Source organism: Megascapheus bottae, chromosome 29 (genome assembly GCF_031878675.1).
Source record: "Megascapheus bottae isolate mThoBot1 chromosome 29, mThoBot2.hap1, whole genome shotgun sequence".
NCBI classification, from domain to species: Eukaryota; Metazoa; Chordata; class Mammalia; order Rodentia; family Geomyidae; genus Megascapheus; species Megascapheus bottae.
The window spans coordinates 14,718,117-14,740,127 of NC_143537.1; the positions used below are offsets into that span (position 1 = coordinate 14,718,117).

Below are 22,011 nucleotides of genomic sequence, written 5' to 3' on the forward strand. Positions count from 1 at the left end.
CAAAGAATCTACAATTCAGATGGTGGCAAAAATTTGACACCGGACTAGTATTGCTACATTTTTCTGTTGGCCTTGGATTCAAAAGAGCCCCACATAGCATTGTTACTGATTCTGGTCATTGCCCACAAACCAGCTCAGTTTCACAGTATTATGTTGACTTTATCTTCTTCCCTATTCATCTTTGCTCCCCTTCCCTCTTTTTCCCTCTTTCTTTCTTTCTTTGTTTCTTTCTTTTTTTTCCTATCAATACCGGGGATGGAACCCAAAACACTACACACTCTACCATTTAAATAAATCATTCCTTCTCCTTTGGCTTTAGTTTGACCCTCAGAGAGGGTCTTCAGCCTTTGCTGTGATCAGCCTCATTGCAAATCCTTCTACCTCTTCTTCCCAAGGGGCTAGGATTACAGCCTGTGCCCCATACCTGACTCCTATTCACTTTCCTACTCCTTAACTTTTCTTTTCTAGGGATTGTTTCTCAAACTGTATCACATAAATTCTTGTTTCAGGCTATGCTTTATTATCTGAATTTGTGTTGGAGGAATAAAACCCAAGTTGAGTTAGATAATGATCATGGATATTCTCCTTGGTAGGATACTTTTGAAATTAAAAAGAATCTATTAGTAATTACACTGGATTAATAGGCATAAATCAGGATTATTTTGAACACAATACATAGGGAAGAAGGATGAAGTTCCAAGGTGATGTTTACCAGCCTAACAGGAGGGGTCAAGCCTAGAGGCTACAAAAGATTGGGGGCCCAGAAGTGCCCTCAAACTTCTTAACCATCTAAAGAAGCAAATCCACTTGAGAAAATGTTCTAAAGAGGTGTGCTCTTCAGCTGGTGGATCTCATAAATCCACGAACCCCAAGATGGAAAAGGGGGAGGGAGAGAGAAAGAGAAGGAACCTGACTGGGAGAAAGAGACAGAAACAGAGAGGAAAAGAGACCAGAGAGGAAAGAAGAAAGGAGGGAGGGAGGGAGGGAGGAAAGGAGGGAGGAAGGGAGGGAGGGAGGGAGGAAGGAAGGAAGGAAGGAAGGAAGGAAGGAAGGAAGGAAGGAAGGAAGGGAGGGAGGGAGGGAGGGAGGGAGGGCGGGCTAGATCATACATACTAAATCCTACCATTCCTCTCCCCCTTCCCCCCCCCCCCACACACATTCGGTACCTAGACAGGGGCGGCCCTTTCTGCAAATAGAAGGCTTTGCAGCCCAAGAAGGCTCTCTCAGCTGCTCCAATAAAGAGCCATGGAGGAATGCGGTGGGGGTGGGGGGCGGGGAGAGGAGGGACACAGTGACAGCAGTGCCTTAATCACTGTCTTTCTTCAGGAGCCCTAGCAGGGACCACCCTGTAACTTTTCACTCCACCTCTTTCCCACAGGATCACATCTCTGGTGCACAGTGACCTTGCTCATCTCCTGCAGACTCTGGGCCCGACTCCACTTTTCAAGGTGAAAGGACGCTGCTGCGAGCCGCCTCTGGCTGGTGATGAACCCGGAGCCTCTCTAAAGCGAGTGAGAAGCGAGCTCTCCGTCAGCTGGTGCCAGTCAGCTGGTGCCAGGCACCTGCGCAGTGTCCCTGTTGTCCCTGTGGAACCACTGACTGCACTGACACAGCGGAGGAGGAGCCCCCTGCCCGGAGCTAGGCCTGGTAGGGTGCCCACACATAAATCCCAATCAACCTCCTAAAGACCTTGCTCTGTCGCGACTTCTGATTTTTCGATCACCGGTTTGGGCCTGAGAAGTTTAAAGCTCCGGGTTAGCCAAGCGTCTGTGTGCTCGGAGCTCCGGGGGAGATGAGGGGTGGATGGGGGGGGGAGAGGGCGGGGGCGGTGCCTTGCAGAAGGCAGCAGGGGAGTGGGGATCCAGACCCAAAGCCCCTTTAACACCCTGTGAACAGATGCACTTCGTGGGGGCCGCCCCACTCAGAAGCCCCGCCCCCCGTTAGGCACGCCCTCACTAACCACGCCCATCCATCGGAGCCACACCCCTCGCCGCCCCTGAGACCCGCCCCGACCGTAGGCCACGCCCCCACCACTAGACACGCCCCCTCTCTAGCCACGCCTCTCCCCTAGTGGCCCACAAGCTCTCTCCGGCCCCGCCCCCGACTCGAAGCCCCGCCCCTCCCGCTAGGCACGCCCTCACTCACCGCGCCCCGCCCACGAGCCCAGCCCGGGATGGAGGTGTGGTCGCGAGACCTGTGGAACTCCGGGACAACATTGTAACGCCGGCAGCCCAATTTCTCTCAGCGTTCCCGGCTCCGGATGCTGGAGCTCTGACGCACCGCAAGAAGGCCCAAGCCGCGCGGTCGCGTCAGGCAAGACTGTAGTCACCGCCGGCGGCGAGCGAGCGTCAGAGAAGTGGTGGCGGGAAGCAAGCATGCGTGACTACGAAGAGGTGACCGCTTTCCTGGGCGAGTGGGGGCCCTTCCAGCGCCTCATCTTCTTCCTGCTCAGCGCCAGCATCATCCCCAATGGCTTCAACGGGATGTCCATCTTGTTCCTAGCGGGGACCCCGGAGCACCACTGCCGGGTGCCGGATACCGCGAACCTGAGCAGCGCCTGGCGCAACCACAGCCTCCCGTTGGTGAGGCAGGATGGCCGCGAGGTGCCCCACAGCTGCCGCCGCTACCGCCTGGCCACCCTGGTCAACTTCTCCGCGCTGGGGCTGGAGCCCGTGCTTGACGTGGACCTGGAGCGGCTGGAGCTGGAGAGGTGCCTGGATGGCTGGGAGTTCAGCCGGGACGTCTACCTGTCCACCATCGTGACCGAGGTAGGTGGCAGGTTCCTTGCCAGGTGGGGACAGGGAATGGATCCAGCCCCTCTATGTACATCAGCTCTCCCCGGAGATTCCCTGGCCAGCGCCCAGGCCAGCGCCTGGACACCGAATGTGGTTAACGCATCTAGCGACAGGTGGGGAAACTTGAAGAGAGGAGGCTGATTCCAGAAGCTTTTCTCGCCAGTACGGAGGGGATGGAGAAGGGAGTCACCAACTGCCTTTTCCTTTCTGAGTTTCACAACAAAGTTATTTCTTAAGAGCGTAGATGTTCATGCCCTGAGCAGGCCTAGTTCCTGACTGTTCTGATGTATTCTCTGCATGACAAATGAGAAAAGTGATGGGAAGGTTAGGTGAGCCTAGGTACCAACATGGAGGCAGGCCTTCAGGGACAGAGTCCCTTACCTGGAACTCCAATTTCTTCAAAAGGGGGGTGGAAGCAAAAAATGCCCCTGTTTCTGGCTGGTTACAAGGAAGAGTTAGAACCCTAGCCTCGAGGCAGTCAGAGAGACAAACTGGCCAGAGGCTTATCTGAATATAGTACCAGGAATTTGAGTTTGTGCCACTGGCACTTAATTTAGTTTGGTAGAAATTTGTCTACTTTTAAAGAACCAGGATAAATATATTGCCTTTGTGTGTTTGCTACTGCTTCTTTGGTATGGACCAGGAGATGCTAACCAGGGCAGTCCCTTCCGGGAAGAGCATCCTCAGTGACTCCTATCCTCTTGTTGACCAGAGAGGTAGGATTTCCTTGCTCCTGGCTCCTCCTCTGCTCTGTTTGATGTTCTTCTTAAGAAACATCGTGGCCTCAGCTAATCCTTTATCTTCTCTCCAAACAATGTGGCAATCATCACACAATTTGCCTTGCCTTGTAGTATAGACATTGAGTCTTGCCCTCAAAGCTCAGATCCCTATGAACTCACTGGTTGTCTTATGGAGATGACTAGCACCAGACCTTTAGCAACAGGATTCTGGACCTCAAATTCACATCGTGACTTATTTTCTCTATGACCTAGGGTGAATCAAGTGAATGAATTACTTTCTTTCCAAGAAGTGATAACATTTGGGGTAAATCTGGAAATAGAAATAAAACCTGTCCAGGCAAAGAGGGTGGTAAACCCTGGGGGAATGGAATTCTCCATAGATCAAGATGGCTCAAAATACCTATCAGAGGCCAGTTTACAGGTATACTGAAAAGTTGACTTTTTTGAGGAAAGCAAGGAAGTAACAAAGCTAGATCTGTGCTCTCAGAAATAGGTTTCTCAGGCCGGGAGTGTGGCCTAGTGATAGAGTGCTTACCTAGCATGAACAAAGCTCCAGGTTCAATTCCTTATTACCACATAAACAGAAAAGGCTGGAAGTCGCACTGTAGAGTTCTGGCCTTGAGCAAAAAGAAGCTCAGGGACTGTATCCAGGCCCTGAGTTCAAGACCCAGGACTAGCCAAAAAAAGAAAAAAAGAAATAGTGTTCTCTGGCTCCTATGAAAAAGCAAGAAGATTGGAAGGAAGCTATGAGAATCACCTTTGTGAAAGAATGGTGGTCAGGCAGGAGTGGTAGTTGTGGAGTCCACTGGGACTATTGCAAGGTGGCTGAGTCTATGAGCTGTCTCTGGATCTCCTAGCATTCACCATGCCTGCTTTGAGCCCTAAGGTAGCTGTGCATCTCTGGCTTTGATCCCTTAATAGGCCATTCCTACTGCTTGCCCAGTCCCTGCCCATAGCATCTAGGAGCAGCTAAGACAAAGAGCTAGCTCATCTCACCTCAGTTGAGCTCCACAACTGAGACTAAAGCAATACTTCCCAGGTATCTGGGCTGGTTTTGTTCACCTTGGGATGTAAAGGATGGATAGCCACTGACCTCTAAGACTTGAGTGCCCTATTGTACACTGTTCACAGAGATCTGTAGGTACCCTGAGGGATGCATGCCCTCACACATCTACTTGTGTACCACAATTTGCTTTGTTCATCATTTTTTCTTACTTGATTTTTTTAATAATTAATTATTGTAAAAATAAGGGGGGAGGTGGGAATGTAGCCTAGTGGTAGAGTGCTCACCTAGCATGCACAAAGCCCTGGGTTCAATTCCATGGTACCACATACTCAGAAAAAAGCCGGAAGCGGTTCTGTGGATCAAGTGGCAACGTGCTAGCCTTGAGCAAAAAGTGTCCAAGAGTCAGTGCCCAGGCCTTGAGTTCAAGCTCCAGGACTGGCAGAAAAAAATTAACTAAGATAAGGAACTTATAAAAAGATAAGATTGAGCTGGGCGCTGGTGACTCACGCCTGTAATCCTAGCTATACAGGAGGCTGAGATCTGAGGATGGCAAATTTGAAGCCAGCCCAGGGAGAAAAGTCTGTGAGACTCGAATCTCTAAGGTACTACCAACAATCCAGAAGTATAACTGTGACTCTAGTGGTAGAGTGCTAGCCTTGAGCAAAGAAAAACAAACTCAGGGACATTGCTCAGGCCTTGAGTTCAAGCCCTGGGATTGGCACCACAAAAAGAAAGGTAAGATATAATTGGTCATATTGCTGTTGGGAGTGAGGGGAGACAGTGTAACAGGGATTATGAGAGAAGGTAAAGCTGTTTTTCTCATTGCTGAGACACCAAAAAGAGAAAGAAGAGACCTGGAACTGTCCTTAATACTTGGTTTCCTTCCACTAGGCCTTGCCTCTTAAGGTTGGGTTTTTTTTTTTCTTTCTTTCTTTCTTTCTTTTTTCAGTCTGGGACTCAAACTCCATACCTCATTCACTGGCACTCTACCAATTGAGCCACGCCTCCAATCCTTCTTAAAGTTTCTACCATCTCTCAATAACACCAAGCTTGGGCCCAAGCCTCTAACAGATGTCCTTTGAAGGATATAGCTGCTATGAAAACAGTATAGTTATGCCTCAAAAAACTAAAATTAAAAGTAAAGGCTAGAGCTATGACTCAGCAGAACATCTGCTTAGCAAGTATAAGACCCTGGGTTTAAACTCCAATAACAACAACAAAAAAGAACTACCACATTATCCAACACTTCTACTTTTGGGTACCTAGCAAAAGAATTGAAATCAGGGTCTCAAAGAGATAATTGCATGTATGCATGTATATGTGTGTACATATATATGTATATGATATGTGTATATATATGCTATATTCACAATAGCCAAAATAGATAGCCAATGCCAACAGATGAATAAATGATCAAAATGTTAATACACACATACACAAATAATTTCCAATTTTAAAAGAAAGCAAATTCTGACACTTAATATAACAGATGAACCTTAAGGACATTGGTCTGAGTGAAATAAGCATTCAAAAAGAATAAAAAAAAACAATCAAACAAACAAGTGTGGTTTTACTTATGTGAGTTATGAAGAGTTGTCACAGAACGTAAATAGTGATTGCCAGGACCTGGGGGCAGAGTGGGGGTGGGGAGAGAGGAATGGGAGTTGTTTATGGGTACATAGTTTCCCTTTTGTAAGATGAAAAGAGTTCTGGAGGATGATTGCATAACCACAGAAATTGTAATGAATTGCACACTTAAAAGTGGTTAAGAGCTGGGCTCTAGTGGCTCGTGGCTGTAACTCTAGTTATTTAAGAGGCTGAAATCTGAGGATTGACATTAGAAGGAAAGTCTGTGAGACTATTATCTCTAATAAATCAGCAAAAAGCTGGAAGTGGAGCTATGGCTCAAGGGGTAAGGTATAAGCCTTGAATGAAAAAGTTAAAGGACAGTATCCAAGCCCTGAGTTCAAGCCCTTGTGCTAGCACACACACATAAAAGGGTTAAGATGGTAAAAATTTGGGTTATGTGGGTTTGTAAAAATTATCTGTACGTAGTTGTACAAAGGGGTTACCATTCAATCTGTTAATCACTCCTTCATCATTCTCCTTCTCTCCAACCCCACCTTTCCCCTCAGTTTTCTTAGTTTCATAGGATATGCAGTGAATATTATGAATGCATGCTCCCCACTTTCTCACTTCACTCATCTACCCAACTCCCCTTTATCTCTACCTTCCCACACATCTCAAGTACCAGCTTCCTAGTACTTGTGAGTTTTTCTAAGAAGTTACACCTTCTGAATTCTCCCCTGCACATACCTATACTTCAGTAAATACATTTTGTGCACACTTGCATAGGACACAAATATGTGGTTTACTTGTATATTTATAAATTAGATCTAGCTTCCATATATAAAAGAAAACATGCATCCTTTGTCTCTAGGGGCCTAACTTATTTCACCTCCCATCAATTTTTCTGGGTCCTTTCGTGTCTCTGAAAATGATGCAATATCCTTCTTCTTAGTGGATGAGTAAAATTCCATTGTGTATACATCCCACATCTTGATCTGTTCATCCATTGAAGGGCATCTGGGTGGGTTCCACACCCTGGCTCATGGTATGTATATTTTATCACTAGTTTGGAAATGAGCATAGTAACTAACAGTGCCCTTCTTGTGAGTTATTGGGAGGGCTGGAATGATTGAGCACTCATACAGATGAGCTTGGTAACCAGCACAGAGTCTGACACCAACAAGTGGGTATCCTGGGTGGATGAGTGGATGGGTGGAAATGACGTGGGCAGGCCCTCATCACTGTCTTGCTTGTGCCTCTGCCCATCACTGTGGGGATTGCAGGACCTTTCCCATGGCCCAGGTTGTAGTCAGTAAAATAGAAGATCAGACTTGCTGTGGGCTAAGTGAATTCCGTTCTTCAAAGAGTTCCAGACTCAGAGAACAGGACAGAGGTTCAAATCCATGCTGATTTGGGCAGTAATACAGAAGAAGGGGAAGAATAAGACAGAGAAGGAGAAGGAGAAGAAACCCTCACTTCTCACAAGGCCAAGTCTAGCCCCTGAGAGGTCTATATTGAGGGGAGGGGTGTATTGGGGCTTGAACTCAGGGCCTTGGCTCTGTCCTTTTAACTTTTTCACTCAAGGCTGGAGCTCTGCTATTTGAGACACAGCTCTATTTGTAGCTTTGGGTTATTAGTTAAGAGATAAATGCGCCATAGACTGGGCTGGCTTCAAATTATAATCCTCAATTCTCAGCCTTCTGAGTAGGATTACAGGCATGAGTCACCAGTACCCAGTACCCTGGATAGATCTTTGTATTCTACCTGGCACAAGTGGATGGATTGTCTTCAGATTGTATCTTTGCCTGATCCTTCTGTTCCAGGATCTCCCAATGGGCAAACCCTCAATGACAGAAAAGTCTGCTGAATTGCCCCTGACCTCTCTACAATAGGACAAGGTCATCCAGAAGCTGAGAATGGCACGCTTTGCCAAAGAAATAGATCTTAGGGGTAGGAATCTAAGAAACTTGTATGTATGCATGCGTGCTTGCACGTGTATGTGTGAGGTGGGGTGCGGATTGGTTGGTTCTGAGGCTTCAATTCAGAGCCTGAACACTGTTCCTTAACCTTTTTTGCTCAAGGCTAGCACTCTACTACTTGAGCTACAGTGCTACTTCTGGCTTTCTGGTGGTTAATTGTATAATTGAGATAATGTTTAGTGGAGATAGTGCTTAGGCTGGCTTCAGATCTCAGTTTCTTGGACAGCTAGAATTCTAGGTGTGAGCCATAGCACCTGGCTTGAAATAGCTTTTTTTTTTTTTTTTTTTTTTTGCCAATCCTGGGGACTGAACTCAGGGCCTGAGCACTGTCCTTGGGCTTTCCTCAAGGCTAGTGCTCCACAACTTGAGCAACAGCACCACTTCCAGCTTTTCTACATATGTAGTTTCTAGGAATCGAACCCGGGTCTTCGTGCATGCTAGGCAAGCACTCTACCTACCACTAGGCCAAACTCCTGAGTCTTATTCTTTTTTTTTTTTTTTTTTTTGCCAGTCCTGGGCTTGAGGTCAGGGCCTGAGCACTGTCCTTGGACTTTCTCAAGGCTAGAACTCTACCACTTGAGCCTCAGCACCACTTCCGGCTTTTTCTATATATGTGGTACTGAGGAATCGAACCCGGGTCTTCGTGCATGCTAGGCAAGCACTTTAACCACTAGGCCAAATTCCCGGCCCATGAGTCTTATTCTTAAGGCCCTTCATCAACTAATTTTAGCTTCTGTCACTCAACTTTGACTGTAATGACTGTTACTGTAACATTTGCCTAGTAATGATTTAGGATTATTCTGGAAAGAATTGCTTTCCCCACCTCTGCGCACTCATTTGTTTACTTACATAGCTATTAATTCAGATCAATCTAAGCTTGTACATATTCATTTAGCCCATCAATTATAATTTAATACTATCCTTGATTATTTTTGTTGTTCTACTTGTGCCAACTTGCATAAAATTTTCCTTCACTCTAATGAAAGCAAGACACGAAAATTCTGGGCAAGGTTCTTCATCTGGGTCTGGACTCAGGGCTGGAGGAATCTGTGTTACCCGAGAGGAAGAGTGCCAGTCACGTCTAGTGTGACTAATTACTCCAAGGATGGTGTCTGGGTAGGAGAAGGAGCAGGGGATTATGGGATCTGAGATAGGATGGAAAATTCTGTTGGGGGAGGAGGGGACTCTAAGAATCTCAAACAAATCCAGTGCCAGTGGCTCACACCTGTAATCCTGACTACTCATGAGGCTGAAATCTGAGGATTACAGTTTGAAGCCAGCCCAGGCAGGGAAGTCTATAAGACCCTTCTCTCCAATGAACTTTTAAAAAGTTGGAAGTAGAACTGTGGCTCAAGTTGTAGAGTGCTAGTCAACCTTGAGCAAAATTAAGAAGGAAAAAAAAATCCCCACACCTCAGTGATAGCACCTAAGCCTTGGGTTCAAGCCCCAAGTCTGGTACACAGAGAAAAATCTGTCTGATGATAGATATGGATTTTGTTCCTGAGATCTCAATCATACTGTGCCAGATCTTTTTCTTCTTTTTTTTCTTTCTTTCCTTCTTTCTTAGCCAGTCCTAGGGCTTAAACTCGGGGCCTGGGTGCTGTCCTTGAGCTTCTTTTGCTCAAGGCTAGTACTCTACCACTTGAGCCACAGCACCACTTCTGGCTTTTTCTTTTTATGTGGAATTGAACCCAGGGCTTCATGCATGCTAGGTAAGCTCTCTACCACTAATCCACATTCCCAGGCCTCAGCTAGATCTGGATCTCCATGGGAATGGGCCTTCAAGTGACTTTTCCATATTGTGAGCTCCACAAAACAGTAACCCTAAATATAAGCAAGGCCAGAAGCTGAAGGGACATATAGGTCGGCCTAGGCCAGGTCTAAGCATAGACTGGAAAATGGGTTTTTACCACGGAACACTATTAAGGAGCCTGGATCCTTTTCAGTCTATGGACCAGAAATTCAACACACTCACTTCTGACCTTCTGTAGGTCAAAGCCCTGTGTGCTCAGGGCCATCCTTCCTGATAGGCCCTCCAGGCATGTGAGATAGAGCTGTGGCCACTCCCTGGGTGCTTCTATCCTCTTCTGTGGTTTCATCCCCTGGAGATTAGCACCAACCTTATACCCTCTTCCTTGGGATAAGAGATCAGAGCCCAGACAGTGGCAGGGCACATCATTACCCTCCTTGAGCCTAAGACCTTATTCCCATGAGGAAATTTCTAGGTTATTAGAAATACCAAAGGACTGACTAGACTGACTGCTCTGCTTGCTCTACAACACTTTACATAGCAGCTAGCTAGGATTCACGCCCCCCTGGGGTTTGGATGAGCCTGGCCACAGGAAAGATCTGGCATGATTGGGCTTTTGTATTGTTTTCTGCCAGATCTGCACTTGCCCTGAGACACAGCTAGCTGGTATGAATACTGACAGCTTGGCTATCAAGATGACCTAAATAAGGCCAAGCGCTGGTGGCTCACACCTATCATCCTAGCTACTGAGGAGGCTAAAATCTGAGGATCACAATTCAAAGCTAGCCCAGGCAGAAAAGTCCTAGAGACTCTTATCTCCAATGAGCCACTCAAAAACCAGAAGTGGCACAAAGGGGTAGAGCACTAGCCTTGAGCATTAAAAAAAGCTCAGGGATGGTGTTCAAGCCCCAGGACAGACCGAAAAAAACAGCCTAAATATTAACCATGTTGTATCTTTGTGGCCACAACTCAGACCTGCCCTCTCTGGCCCATGCCAACCGGAAGGCAGCCCATCTATCTACCAGTGCCCAGTCAATCTTATAGAAAGTAGTTTTGTTTTGTTTTGTTTTGCCAGTGAACAAGCCAAGGAGGCTCTGAGGCCCACCCTGAGCCCTGGTGTGCTTCACTGTTTGTTTGTTGGCTGCTTAGGCTGTTGTCTCTTAGCTGTGTTCCTCTGCCTACCGCCACCAGGATCTCAGAATGTGCTTTTGGTTCCAAGGTTGCTTCACCAACACCTCCTGCCAAGTCTCTGGATAAACAGACTTTGTCCATCCCTCCTGGTGGAGCAGGGCCCTCAGAGAGAGTCCAGTCCTTGTGACAGGTTGTTTTGCATTTCTGGTTTGGGGGGATTTTTGTTTGTTTTGCCATTCCTGGGTCTTGAATTCAGAGCGTGGGCTCTGTCCTTGAGCTTCTTCCCGCCCCGGTCAAGGCTAGCACTGGTACCAATTGAGCCATAGTTCCATTTCCAGGTTTTCCGTAACTCATTTGAGATAAGAGTTGTACACAGACTTTCCTGCTCCAGCTGGCTTTTGAACTGTGATCCTCAGATCTCAGCCTCCTGAGTAGCTAGGATTACAGGTGTGAGCCACCTGGGCCCTGCTTGAATCTGTATATTTAACCTGATGCCCTGGTGTGGTTTAATTCGGTTTCTAGAATCCAAAAGCAAGACCAGGATTTCCATTTGATGTAGAAGGAATAGGAATACTAGGGAGAGGCTAGACCTTTTTCCTACAAACACTACACCCACTTTCTAGGAGAAACTACCAGGCTGGCAGCTGGCCAGCTTTCAGCTTCTCAGCTCTTGCTAGATTAAAGGGCAGGTTCACCCTGATACCTTCCAGGATTTCTCGTCAATACTGGATGGCTGGCACAGATACTATCCCATTTGCTTATGGCCCTAGAGCAGAGCCTACAGTGGGTTCAGTGCCAGGATGCAGGAGACAGATTAAAGACTCTGAATATCCCTTCTCCTTCCCATACCATCCTTCCCATCCTCCACTTTGCCCCTCATACACCATCTTGTGGATGGATCTTTTTAATTTTTTTTTCATGATAGTGTTGTTGGGGAATCCAACCCAAAGCCTTGCACATAGTAGGCAAGTGTTGTAACACTTGTACCCCAGCCCCAATCTCTCATTTTTTAAAATTTCGTTTTGTCTTACTTATTTGTTTTATGTGTGTGCTAGTACTGGAACTTGAACTAAGAGCCTGGGCTCTGTGCCTTGGTTTTTCATCAAGGTTAGTGCTTTACCATTTGAGCTACAGCTCTACTTTTGGCTTTTTGGTGGTTAATAGAGGATAAGAGTCCCATAGACTTTTGTGCCTGTGTTGGCTTTGAACTGTGATTCTCAGATCTTAGCTTTCTGAGTAGCTAGGATTACAGGTGTCAGCTACCAGTACACAGTTAGGTTTGTTTTGGTTCAGCCTCAGATGACAACAGGACTCTTTACTGTCATATTTCCATTTAAGATGATTTTTTTTCTTTTTTTTTTTGTTATTGGCCAGTCCTGGGCTTGAACTCAGGACCCAAATTGTCCTTGGGCTTTCACAAGGCTAGAGCTCTACCACTTGAGTCTCAACGCTACTTCCAGCCTTTTCTATGTATGTGGTTCCAATGAATCAAACCCAGGTCTTTGTGAATGCTAGGCAAGCACTCTACCACCAGGCCAAACTCCCAGCCCTAAGATGACTTTTTCTTTACCTCTAATCTAGAAGAAGAAAGTTACTGAAAACATTTGTATATTTAGCAGCCTCTTGGCTCAATGATTTATAAATGGGAAATGAGCAGGATAATATTTTAGTAGAATAATAGCCAAAAGGCAAGCCACAAAATAGGAGCAAATATTATACAAATCATATATTTGATGAAAGGACTTGTATTGAGAATATAAAAAGGATTTCTAATAATCATCCCCCCACACACACACACAAAACAAAAACCCTTAACTTACAACAGAATAAAATTACCCATTTTAGAGAATACATGTTTCTCCAAAGGGGAAAACATATCTTAAATCAAAAAACACATGACAGGGACAGGAGTTTGGTCTAGTGGTAGAGTGATTGCCTAGCATGCAAGAAGACCTGAGTTCGATTCCTCAGTACAACATACATAGAAAAAAGCTGGAAGTGGTGCTGAGATTCAAGTGGTAGAGCTCTGGCATTGAGAAAGTCCAAGGACAGTACTCAGGCCCTGAGCTCAAGCCCAGGGCTGGCAAACAAAACAACAACAACAACAAAACACATGACAAGATTTGCAGAGTTCTTAAATGGCAACATGGTGAGATCCACAAAGGTGCTTCCTAATGAAACAAGCCACAACTGGATGTCTCTCTCTCTCTCTCTCTCTCTCTCTCTCCCTCTCCCTCTCCCTCTCCCTCCCTCCCTCCCTCCCTCCCTCCCTCCCTCCCTCCCTCCCTCCCTCCCTCCCTCCCTCCTCTCTCTCTCTCTCTCTCTCTCTCTCTCTCTCTCTCTCTCTCTCTCTCTCTCTCTCTCTCTCTCTCTCCCTCTCTCTCCCTCTCTCTCCCTCCTTCCCTCCCTCTTCCCTCCCTTCTTCCCTCCCTCCCTCTCTCCCTCTCTCTCTCTCTCTTTCTCTGGAATTTTTCATAAAGGAAGATAGCAGATGAAGAAACATTTCTTCAAGAAAACCTTCTTTATCTTAGTAAGGACTGTGGGAGTCTGTAGCCCTGAGTCTCAACTCTTTTGTTCATCCTTCCCTCCTCCTCTTCCCCTGCCACAGGACTCCACCCCTGAGATTGTGAGATCCTCTTTAGGTAAATTTGTCCAAGAAAACAAGAGTTCTTGCTCTCCTCATCTGTCACAGTGAGTGATACAATGTGTGTCTCTCTAGCTACATTTTTTTTTAATCATGAACACCAAAACACCTAATGGAAAAAAGAAGAAAGATTTTGCTGGGTGCCTGTAATCCTAGCTACTCAGGAATTTGGAACTAAGCTTTACAGTTCAAAGCCAGTCCAGGCAGGAAAATCCATAAAACTCTTTACCTCCAATTAGCTACAAAAAAAAAAAAAAAAGCAGAAAGTAGAGCTGTGGCTCAAGTGGTAGAGTGCTGGAAGGGTCACTCTGAGAGAAATGGGCCATTTTCCCTGCCTACTGCTCTAGAGTTCAAGAGGGGATGCAAAAGTGTCATCTTTAAACTATTTTGGAAAAGTTGTCTAAAAAAAAAAAAAAAAGAATGGAGAGTTCTGAAGTCCCAAAAAGTGACTTTACTTGAAACAACGGCTGTAGAAGGTCAAGTGTAAGCCTAAAATTGCCTTAAATAGTGGAGATTTTGTGGGAAGTGACTAAGAGGAGACTGGGAACTCCAAAATAGCAACAACAAGCTAACTAACCACAGGGCATCTAGTCGATCAGAAAGAACTGGTGAACGAAACAGATGAGGGCATCTGTTTTGAAATTAGAACAAACCTCAAAGACTTGCCTCAAAATGTACTCCACCCATATCCTGCTGTCATGGCTTATGTTGTAATCCCAGCTAGCTAGGAGGCTGAGATCCAGAGGATCATGATTCGAGGCCAGTCCAGTCCAAAAAGTGCATGAGACTCTGTCTCTACAATAATCAGAAAAATGTAGGGCTGGAGGTATAGCTTAATTGGTAAGACACACCTGAGCAACAAGCTAAGCAAGCATGTGGCCCTGAGTTTAAACCCTCAGTACCACTACACACAAAATTTTTAAAAAGAAAGAAAAAGAAAAAAAATTACTGCACTCAGCATTCTAATTAGAGATAGCACAGTTTAGTGGTAAATGTCAGCAAAAGCTGAATTTTATTATATTAGCAAATAAGAAGCAATCTTGTAGGCTAGGCGCAGTGGCTCACGCCTGTAATCCTAGCTACTCAGGAGGCTGAGATCTGAGGATCGAGGTTCAAAGCCAGCCCGGGCACTGAAGAACGTGAGACTCTTATCTCCAATTAATCAGTAAAAAAAAAAATTGGGGGGGAGTGGGGCTGTGGCTAAAGGGGTAGGGCAGTAGCCTTGACCTGAAGAGTTCAGGGACAGCACCAAGGCCCAGAGTTCAAGCACCATGGCCCATCAAAAAAAAAAAATCTGGTAAACATGTAGATACCAAATTATTTAAGTTGTGTTTCTTCTTTTTGAATGAAGGCATTAGTCTGTGGATTTCAAAAAATGTACCTACTGTGTATTGTTTCATACTATAGTAATGTAACTATTACTCAATATCTGACTCTTTCTGAGTCTATGTTTAAATATGTACTACCCATGCCATACTTCCTTATTAATTTTTTTTGCCAGTCCTGGGGCTTGTACTCAGGGTCTGAGCACTGAGACTCTTTCTGAGTCTATGTTTAAATATGTACTACCCATGCTATACTTCCTTATTAATTTTTTTTGCCAGTCCTGGGGCTTGTACTCAGGGTCTAAGCACTGTCCTTGGGCTTCTCAAAGGCTAAAGCTCTATCACTTAAGCCAAGCACCACATCTGGCTTTTTCTGTGTATGTGGTACTAAGGAATCAAACACAGGGCTTTGAGCATGCTAGGCAAGCACTCTAACATTAGGCCACACTCCTGGCCCCTAAAAATTTAAATTAAATATTCTTTAATTAAATATTTTTGGTTAAAATTTTAGAATATTGCTATAGTTAAGAATCTGTAAGGTATTAATTTAGAAAAAAATATTTTTTATCCTATACAGATATATAGTATTGAGGAATGAAACCCAGGGCTTCATACATGTGAGGCAAGCATTCTACCACTAGACCACACTCCCAGCCCACTTAAAGAGATTCTTAAAGTTAAATAGAATAATAGCCATCATATACATTGCTATTAGAAATATAAAAATATTAATCCATGAGACTCTTATCTCCAATTAACTACTGGAAAACTGGAAGTAGTGCTGTGGCTCAAGTGGTAGAGGGCTAGCCTTGAGCTGAAGAGCTGCCCAGGCTCAGAGTTCAAGCCCCAAGACATACAAAAAAAAAAGGAAAAAGAAAAGAACAAGATGCTGAGTTCAAGGACAAGAACAGAAGACGAAGACGAAGACGAAGACGAAGAAGAAGAAGAAGAAGAAGAAGAAGAAGAAGAAGGAGACGACGACGACGACAACGACGACGAAGAAGAAGAAGAAGAAGAAGAAGAAGAAGAATCCTTAACAAAAAAACATCAATCCTGCAGAGACATAATAACAAATGACCAACCTACAGGGGGTAAAATTAGGCCACAGAAACTTCCTGAAAGGGCTCCCCTCTAAAATTTAACAAAAACTTAAAAGCAGTCATTCTAAATATATGTAAAGAAATAGAAGTTATGGTATTCAAAGGCAAAAGAAGGTATTAGTATAGGGCGGGGAGTTTGGCCTAGTGGTAGAGTGCATGAAGACCCAGGTTCAATTCCTTAGTACCACATACATAGAAAAAAAAGCCAGAAGTGGTGCTGAGGCTCAAGTGGTAGAGCGCTGGCCTTGAGAAAGTCCAAGGACAGTGCTCAGGCCCTGAGCTCAAGCCCAGGATTGGCAAAAAAAGAGAGAAAGTATTAGTATATATCTCACCAAATACAAAGTATGAATAAAGAGATAGACACTATTTATGTTTTTAAAAAGAATGACAAAAAAATCTGGTGTGAACAACAAAAAGCAATAAACAGAAATTAAAATTTCACTGGATGATCCTGCCAGATGATGTGAACAAGCAGAAGTGAGAATCAGCAAATTGCAGCGAGGAGATGAAGATTATGCAATCAAAAGAACAGACTTGGGGAAGAGGGAGGAATTTTTAAACTAACCAGCACCTCAGAGAAATATGGAAATGTGAAATGCCATTAATCAATATATGACTCGTGGCAATAACAGAGGAGAAAGGATGAGAAAGAAATACTCAAAGACATGCAATTGTGATGAAAAGCATTGATCTACATACCTCAGAAGCTCAACAAATTCTAAGTGGTATAACCACAAGAAACTCCACCCCTTAACACTTCATACAAAAGCTGCTCTGAAAACCAAAGACAAAGAGGAAACTTTGAAAGCAACAGGAATACGACTTGTCATATACAAGGAAACTCCACTAGGATAAACTTTGATTTCTCATAAGAAAGGAGGACAAGAGACAGTGGGAAGGAAAAACATGTCAGCCAGACATTGTATAGACAGCAAAACTATCTTGCAAAAATGAGACATTTCCAAATGTACAAGAGAAAAAAAAATGTTTCTAGCAAAAAAAACAACCCTTAACTATAAAGTAAAACTTAATAAACAATTTGATCTGAAAAAAATGTTTCTAGCAATGTTACTTTAAAAAAACTTCAGGAATAAATTTAACAAAATTTTTTAAAAATGTATACTCTGAAAACCATATAACATCCTAGAAAGAAACTAAATGGCTAAATAAATGAGGCTATATCCCATATTCTGCTAATGGAACAAAAAAAAAAAACCTGACTGCTAAGATAATAATAGTGTTGGACAGGGATGGCTGACACCTGTCATTCTAGCCTCTTAGGAGCCTGAGATCTCAGATTCCCAGTTGGAAGCTAGCCTGTGCAGGAAAAGTCCATAAGTCTCTTTTTTTTTTTCCTGCCAGTCTTGGGGCTTGAACTCAGGGCCTGAACATTGTGCTTGGGCTTTCTTGAGGCTAAAATTCTACCACTTGAGCCACATCACCCTTTCCAGCTGATTTTTTTTTTTTTTTGGTCGGTCATGGGGCTCAAACTCTGGGCCTGTCGGCTGTTTTTTGTATGTATAAGGTACCAAGGAATCGAACCCAGGTCTTTGTGCATGCTAGGCAAGCACTCTACCACTAGGCCAAACTCCCCAGCCCAGAAAAGTCCATAAGACTTATCTCCAGTTAATCACTAAAACAGTTGGAAGTGGAACTGTAGCTCAAAGTGGTAGAGAGCTAGCCTTGAGCATAAAAGCTCAAGGACAGCACACCCAGGCCCTGAGTTCAAGCCCCAGGACTGGATTAAAAAACGAAAAGATTGCACACTGAGCTGGAAATGTATTTTGATATTAGAACATTTTCCTAGTATGTGCAAGACCTTAGGTTTCCATTTCCAGGCACCGAAAAAGTAAAGTGCATATTGTAGGGTTCTATTTATATGAACTGTCTCAAGTAGTCAAATTCACATAATCAGACAGAATGGAGATGGCTAAGAGCTAGGGGTAAAAATATAAGGTGTGCTTATTAATAAACTTGGAGTTATCTTTTTGCAAAAATGAACATGTTCTTAAATTAGATGGTGCTGATAGTCTTTGAAGATACTAAAAACTGCTGGCGGTGTCTGATTTCAAAGAATGAACTCTTTGTTATGTACAATATATCTCAATAAAGCTTTTGTAATAAAAAAAAGAATTAAATACTCAGGGTTTTTATTATTTGTGTTTGTTTGTTTTATTTTGCAGATGGCCAAGAAATTCCCCGTCTTAAGACACAACCAAGTTAAAAAAAAAGAAGGAACTGGGGTTGAATATACAAACTATTATTAACTATTACTTCTTACTTTCTCCCTGGAATGAAGGATTATCATAGAGAACATGATAGAGATCCATTTTCTCCTTTCTTGAATGGATTAGTTTTTCATTCATAATTCATCTCTGGGATTAAAGTCCATTTCTAGAAGGATTTTATACCTTGTGGGTAAGAATTTTTCTAGTTTTTTAGTAATTGAATAGAAGCAATTTTTTTTCTATCTAATGAAACCTCTCTGGTGTCAGGTGCTCTGCTTACATTTCCTTTTCTAATATACATCGCAAACCCAGGAGGCATTGTTTGTCACTTTTTGTGTTGTATGAGTCCCAGTCCTGAGTTTGTACTTGAGGCCTTGGCACCATCCTTGAGCATTTGTGATTAAGGCTAGCGCTCTACCACGTGAGCCATAGCTCCACTCCTGGCTTTTTGATGTTTAATTGGACACGAGTCTCACAGGGCTGGGAATGTGGTTTAGTGGGAGTGCTTGACCAGCATGCATGAAGCCCTGGGTTTGATTCCTCAGTACCACATAAACAGAAAAGGCCTGAAGTGGTGCTATGGCTCAAGTAGTAGAGTACTAACTTTGAGTTAAAAAGCAGCTCAGGGACAGTGCCCAGGCCCTGAGTTCAAGCTCCAGAACTCCCGGGGGGGGGGGGGGGCGGGGAGAATAGACTTTTCCTGCCAAGGCTGGCTTTGAACCATGACCCTCAGATCTCAGCCTCCTGAGTAGCTAGGACAATAGGCCCGAGCTACTGGTGTCTGACGTTGTCATTTCTTTCTAGATGAAGAAAAAGGTTGAGAGAGGCAAATGAGTCATGGTCAAATATGGCAGAATCCAGGAAAGCCTGTACTCTTTGCTCAGTTACTAGGCTGCCTCTCAGAACTTTGTTCTATGCAAAACGAGAGTAGATACATTTATCTTTATAGCCTTTATGACTAAATCTTCCAGAATTTGACTACTCGGAGAGTTCAAGATTAAAGGTAATTTTCAAAGTACACTGATACTCCGCAATCCCCAAACCACACGTTTTCCAAACTTAGTTTTTTTCTTTTCTTTTATGCCAGTTCTCAGACTTGAGCTCAGTGTCTGAGTGCTGTTCCTGAGCTTGTTCATTCAAGTCTAGCACTCTACCACTTGAGCCACAGCTCCATGTCTGGCCTTTTCAGTAGTTAACTAGAGATAGGAGTCTCAAAATTTTCCTGTTGGAGCTGGCTTCAAACCTGGATCTTCAGATCTCAGCCCCGTCAATAGCAGTGTGAGTTACTGGTTCCCAGAGGGTCTTCCTTCCTTCCTTCCTTCCTTCCTTCCTTCCTTCCTTCCTTCCTTCTTTCCTTTCTTCCTCTTTCTTCTTTTCTCTTTCTTTCTTTCCCTCTTTCTCTCCTTCCTTCCTTTTTCTTTCACCCTCTCCTTTCTTTCTCTCTCTCTCTCTTTTCCCTCCCTCCCTTCCACTCTCTCTTTCAAATACCAGTACTAGGTTTTGAACTCAGGGTCTTGAGCTCTCACTTGGCTTTTCCACTCAGGGGTAAGACTGACATGGCTTCTTGACCCCTGTGGAACCTCCAAGGACAATGATGGGAAGCTCACCCTCATCTCACCCTTCCCAACACTGGGGTTCATCACACCTGCCTCAAATTGGGTATGGTGGTACATCCATGTAATTCCAGCTGCTTGGAAGGGGGAGAAGAGAAGACCAGGTTCAGGCCAGCCTGGAAACAGTTAGAATTTATCTGAAAATTAAACCCAAAGGGTTGGGGATATGGCTCAAGGGGTATAGTGCTTTCCTAGCATGCAGGAGTCCCTGGATTCAATCTCCACTACCCACTGCCCCAAACACACTGCAAAAACTTCCTGCCATTATCCATTCACCAAAAATAAAAAGCCTTGACCAACTGCCAGGTCCAGCTTTGTGATCACATACTCTATGTAGTTACACAAAGTTCTACCCTTCATCTCAATGTGCTCCTATTTACATCTTGAAATTCTTAGGTTTTGGACAGGGCCATTTATATTTTCTTTTTTGTTTGGTTTTGTTTTGCTAGCCCTGGGCCTTGAACTCAGGGCCTGGGCACTGCTTTCCTTCAGCTTTCTCAACGCTAGCACTCTGCCACCATTTCTGGCTTTTTTGTGTGTATGTATGTGGTACCCAGGAATCGAATCCAGGGCTTTGTGCATGCTAGGCAAACACTCTACCATTAGGTCACACTCCCAGCCTTGATATCAGTTCTTATCTATGGTCTAGTATAAAGACATGGATGTGGTTGTACAATATTAGAGTCTTGCTGCTTCGGGGGGCTTAAGTGTCTTAGACCATTTCCAGTCATGGTCACAGAGAAATCTTGCCAACTTAAGGGACAACTCCTTCTCCTCCTCCTCCTCCTCCTCTTTCTCCTCCTCCTCCTCCTTCTCTTCTTCCTCCTCATCTTAGCATGTCTCTCTATACACTAGCAGTGTAGGGGTTTGAACTCAGGACCTTGTACTTGATAAACTGGTATTCTACCACTTGAGCAATGCCCCCACTCCTTTTGTCTTATTTATTTATTTTTCTAATAGGGTATTGCATGTTCAGGGGCTCTACCTCAGACCATAATTCTACCTCTGCCTCCCTCCTACCTGAGATTACAGGCACGATTCACCACACCCCTAATTTCTTATGAACTCAAAGTCCCACTGGATGAGAGCCCCACCCTCATGGCCTTACTTAATTGCCTTCCAAGGTCCCTGACACCTCGATCAAGATTTTACCTTCTTACCCGGGTTCAATTCCTTGGTACCACATATATAGAAAAGCTGGAAGTGGTGGTGTGGTGCCAGTGGTAGAGCTCTAGCCTTGAGAAAGCCCAAGGACCATGCTCAAGCCCTGAGTTCAAGCCCCAGGACTGGCCAAACAAAAGAAGAAGAAGAAGAAGAAGAAGAAGAAGAAGAAGAAGAAGAAGAAGAAGAAGAAGAAGAAGAAGAAGAAGATTTTACCTTCTTGATCCCTTATAATGGAGATTAAACTTCACTGTGAGTTTTTGGTGGAGATATTGCAATCCCATAGTGAGGCAACCCTGCTTCCCTGGATTTTGTTTGAGTAGATAGCAGTGTTCCTGGCCCGTGTTGTTTTGTTTTTCTTTTCTTTCTTTTGTTGGTACTGGGATTTGAACTCAGAACCTAGCTTTTGCTAGGCTGGCCCTCTACTACTTGAACTATGCCTTAGCTCTCAGCTGTGTTGGCTCATCTCATCTGGGGCCAGCATTTGTGAGCAAGATGAGGAGTAGCCTCTTAGGTAGTCCTGAGAACAAGGACTATAGGATTTCTCTGGGGCTTTATCCTTCATATCACATTTATTTTATTATTTTGTTTTGTTTTATTTGTCTTAATTTTAGAGCATGAACTCAGATATCCTGGATGCTATCCTTTAGCTTTTTTTTTTTTCTTTTGGTCAGTCTTAGGGCTGGAACTCTGGGCCTAAGCACTGTCCCTGAGCTCTTCAGCTCAAGGTTAGCACTCTATCACCTTGAGCCACAGCACCACTTCCGGTTTTCTGGTAGCTCATTGGAAATAAGAGTCTCATGGACTTTCATGCCCAGGTTGGCTTTGAACCTTGATCCTCACATCTCAGCCTCCTGAGGAGTTAGAATCACAAACATGAGTCACCAGCACCCAGCTTCTATCCCTTAGCTCTTTGCACAAGGCTAATACTCCACCCACTTAAGCCACAGCTCCACTTCCCATCCTGTCC

The 22,011-nt window shown here is 44.4% G+C and overlaps 1 protein-coding gene across 1 annotated transcript in view; it reads left to right on the forward strand.

Moving 5' to 3' along the window:
- Positions 1–2,185: 2,185 nt before the first annotated feature.
- The window catches only part of Slc22a4 (solute carrier family 22 member 4), a 44,429-nt gene continuing 24,603 nt past the window's right edge, over positions 2,186–22,011 (forward strand). Inside the window, exon 1 of the mRNA XM_090320760.1 lies at positions 2,186–2,768. Coding sequence (XP_090176886.1) covers positions 2,376–2,768 — 393 coding nt within the window. The 5' untranslated portion in view covers positions 2,186–2,375. The remainder of the gene's footprint in view (positions 2,769–22,011) is intronic.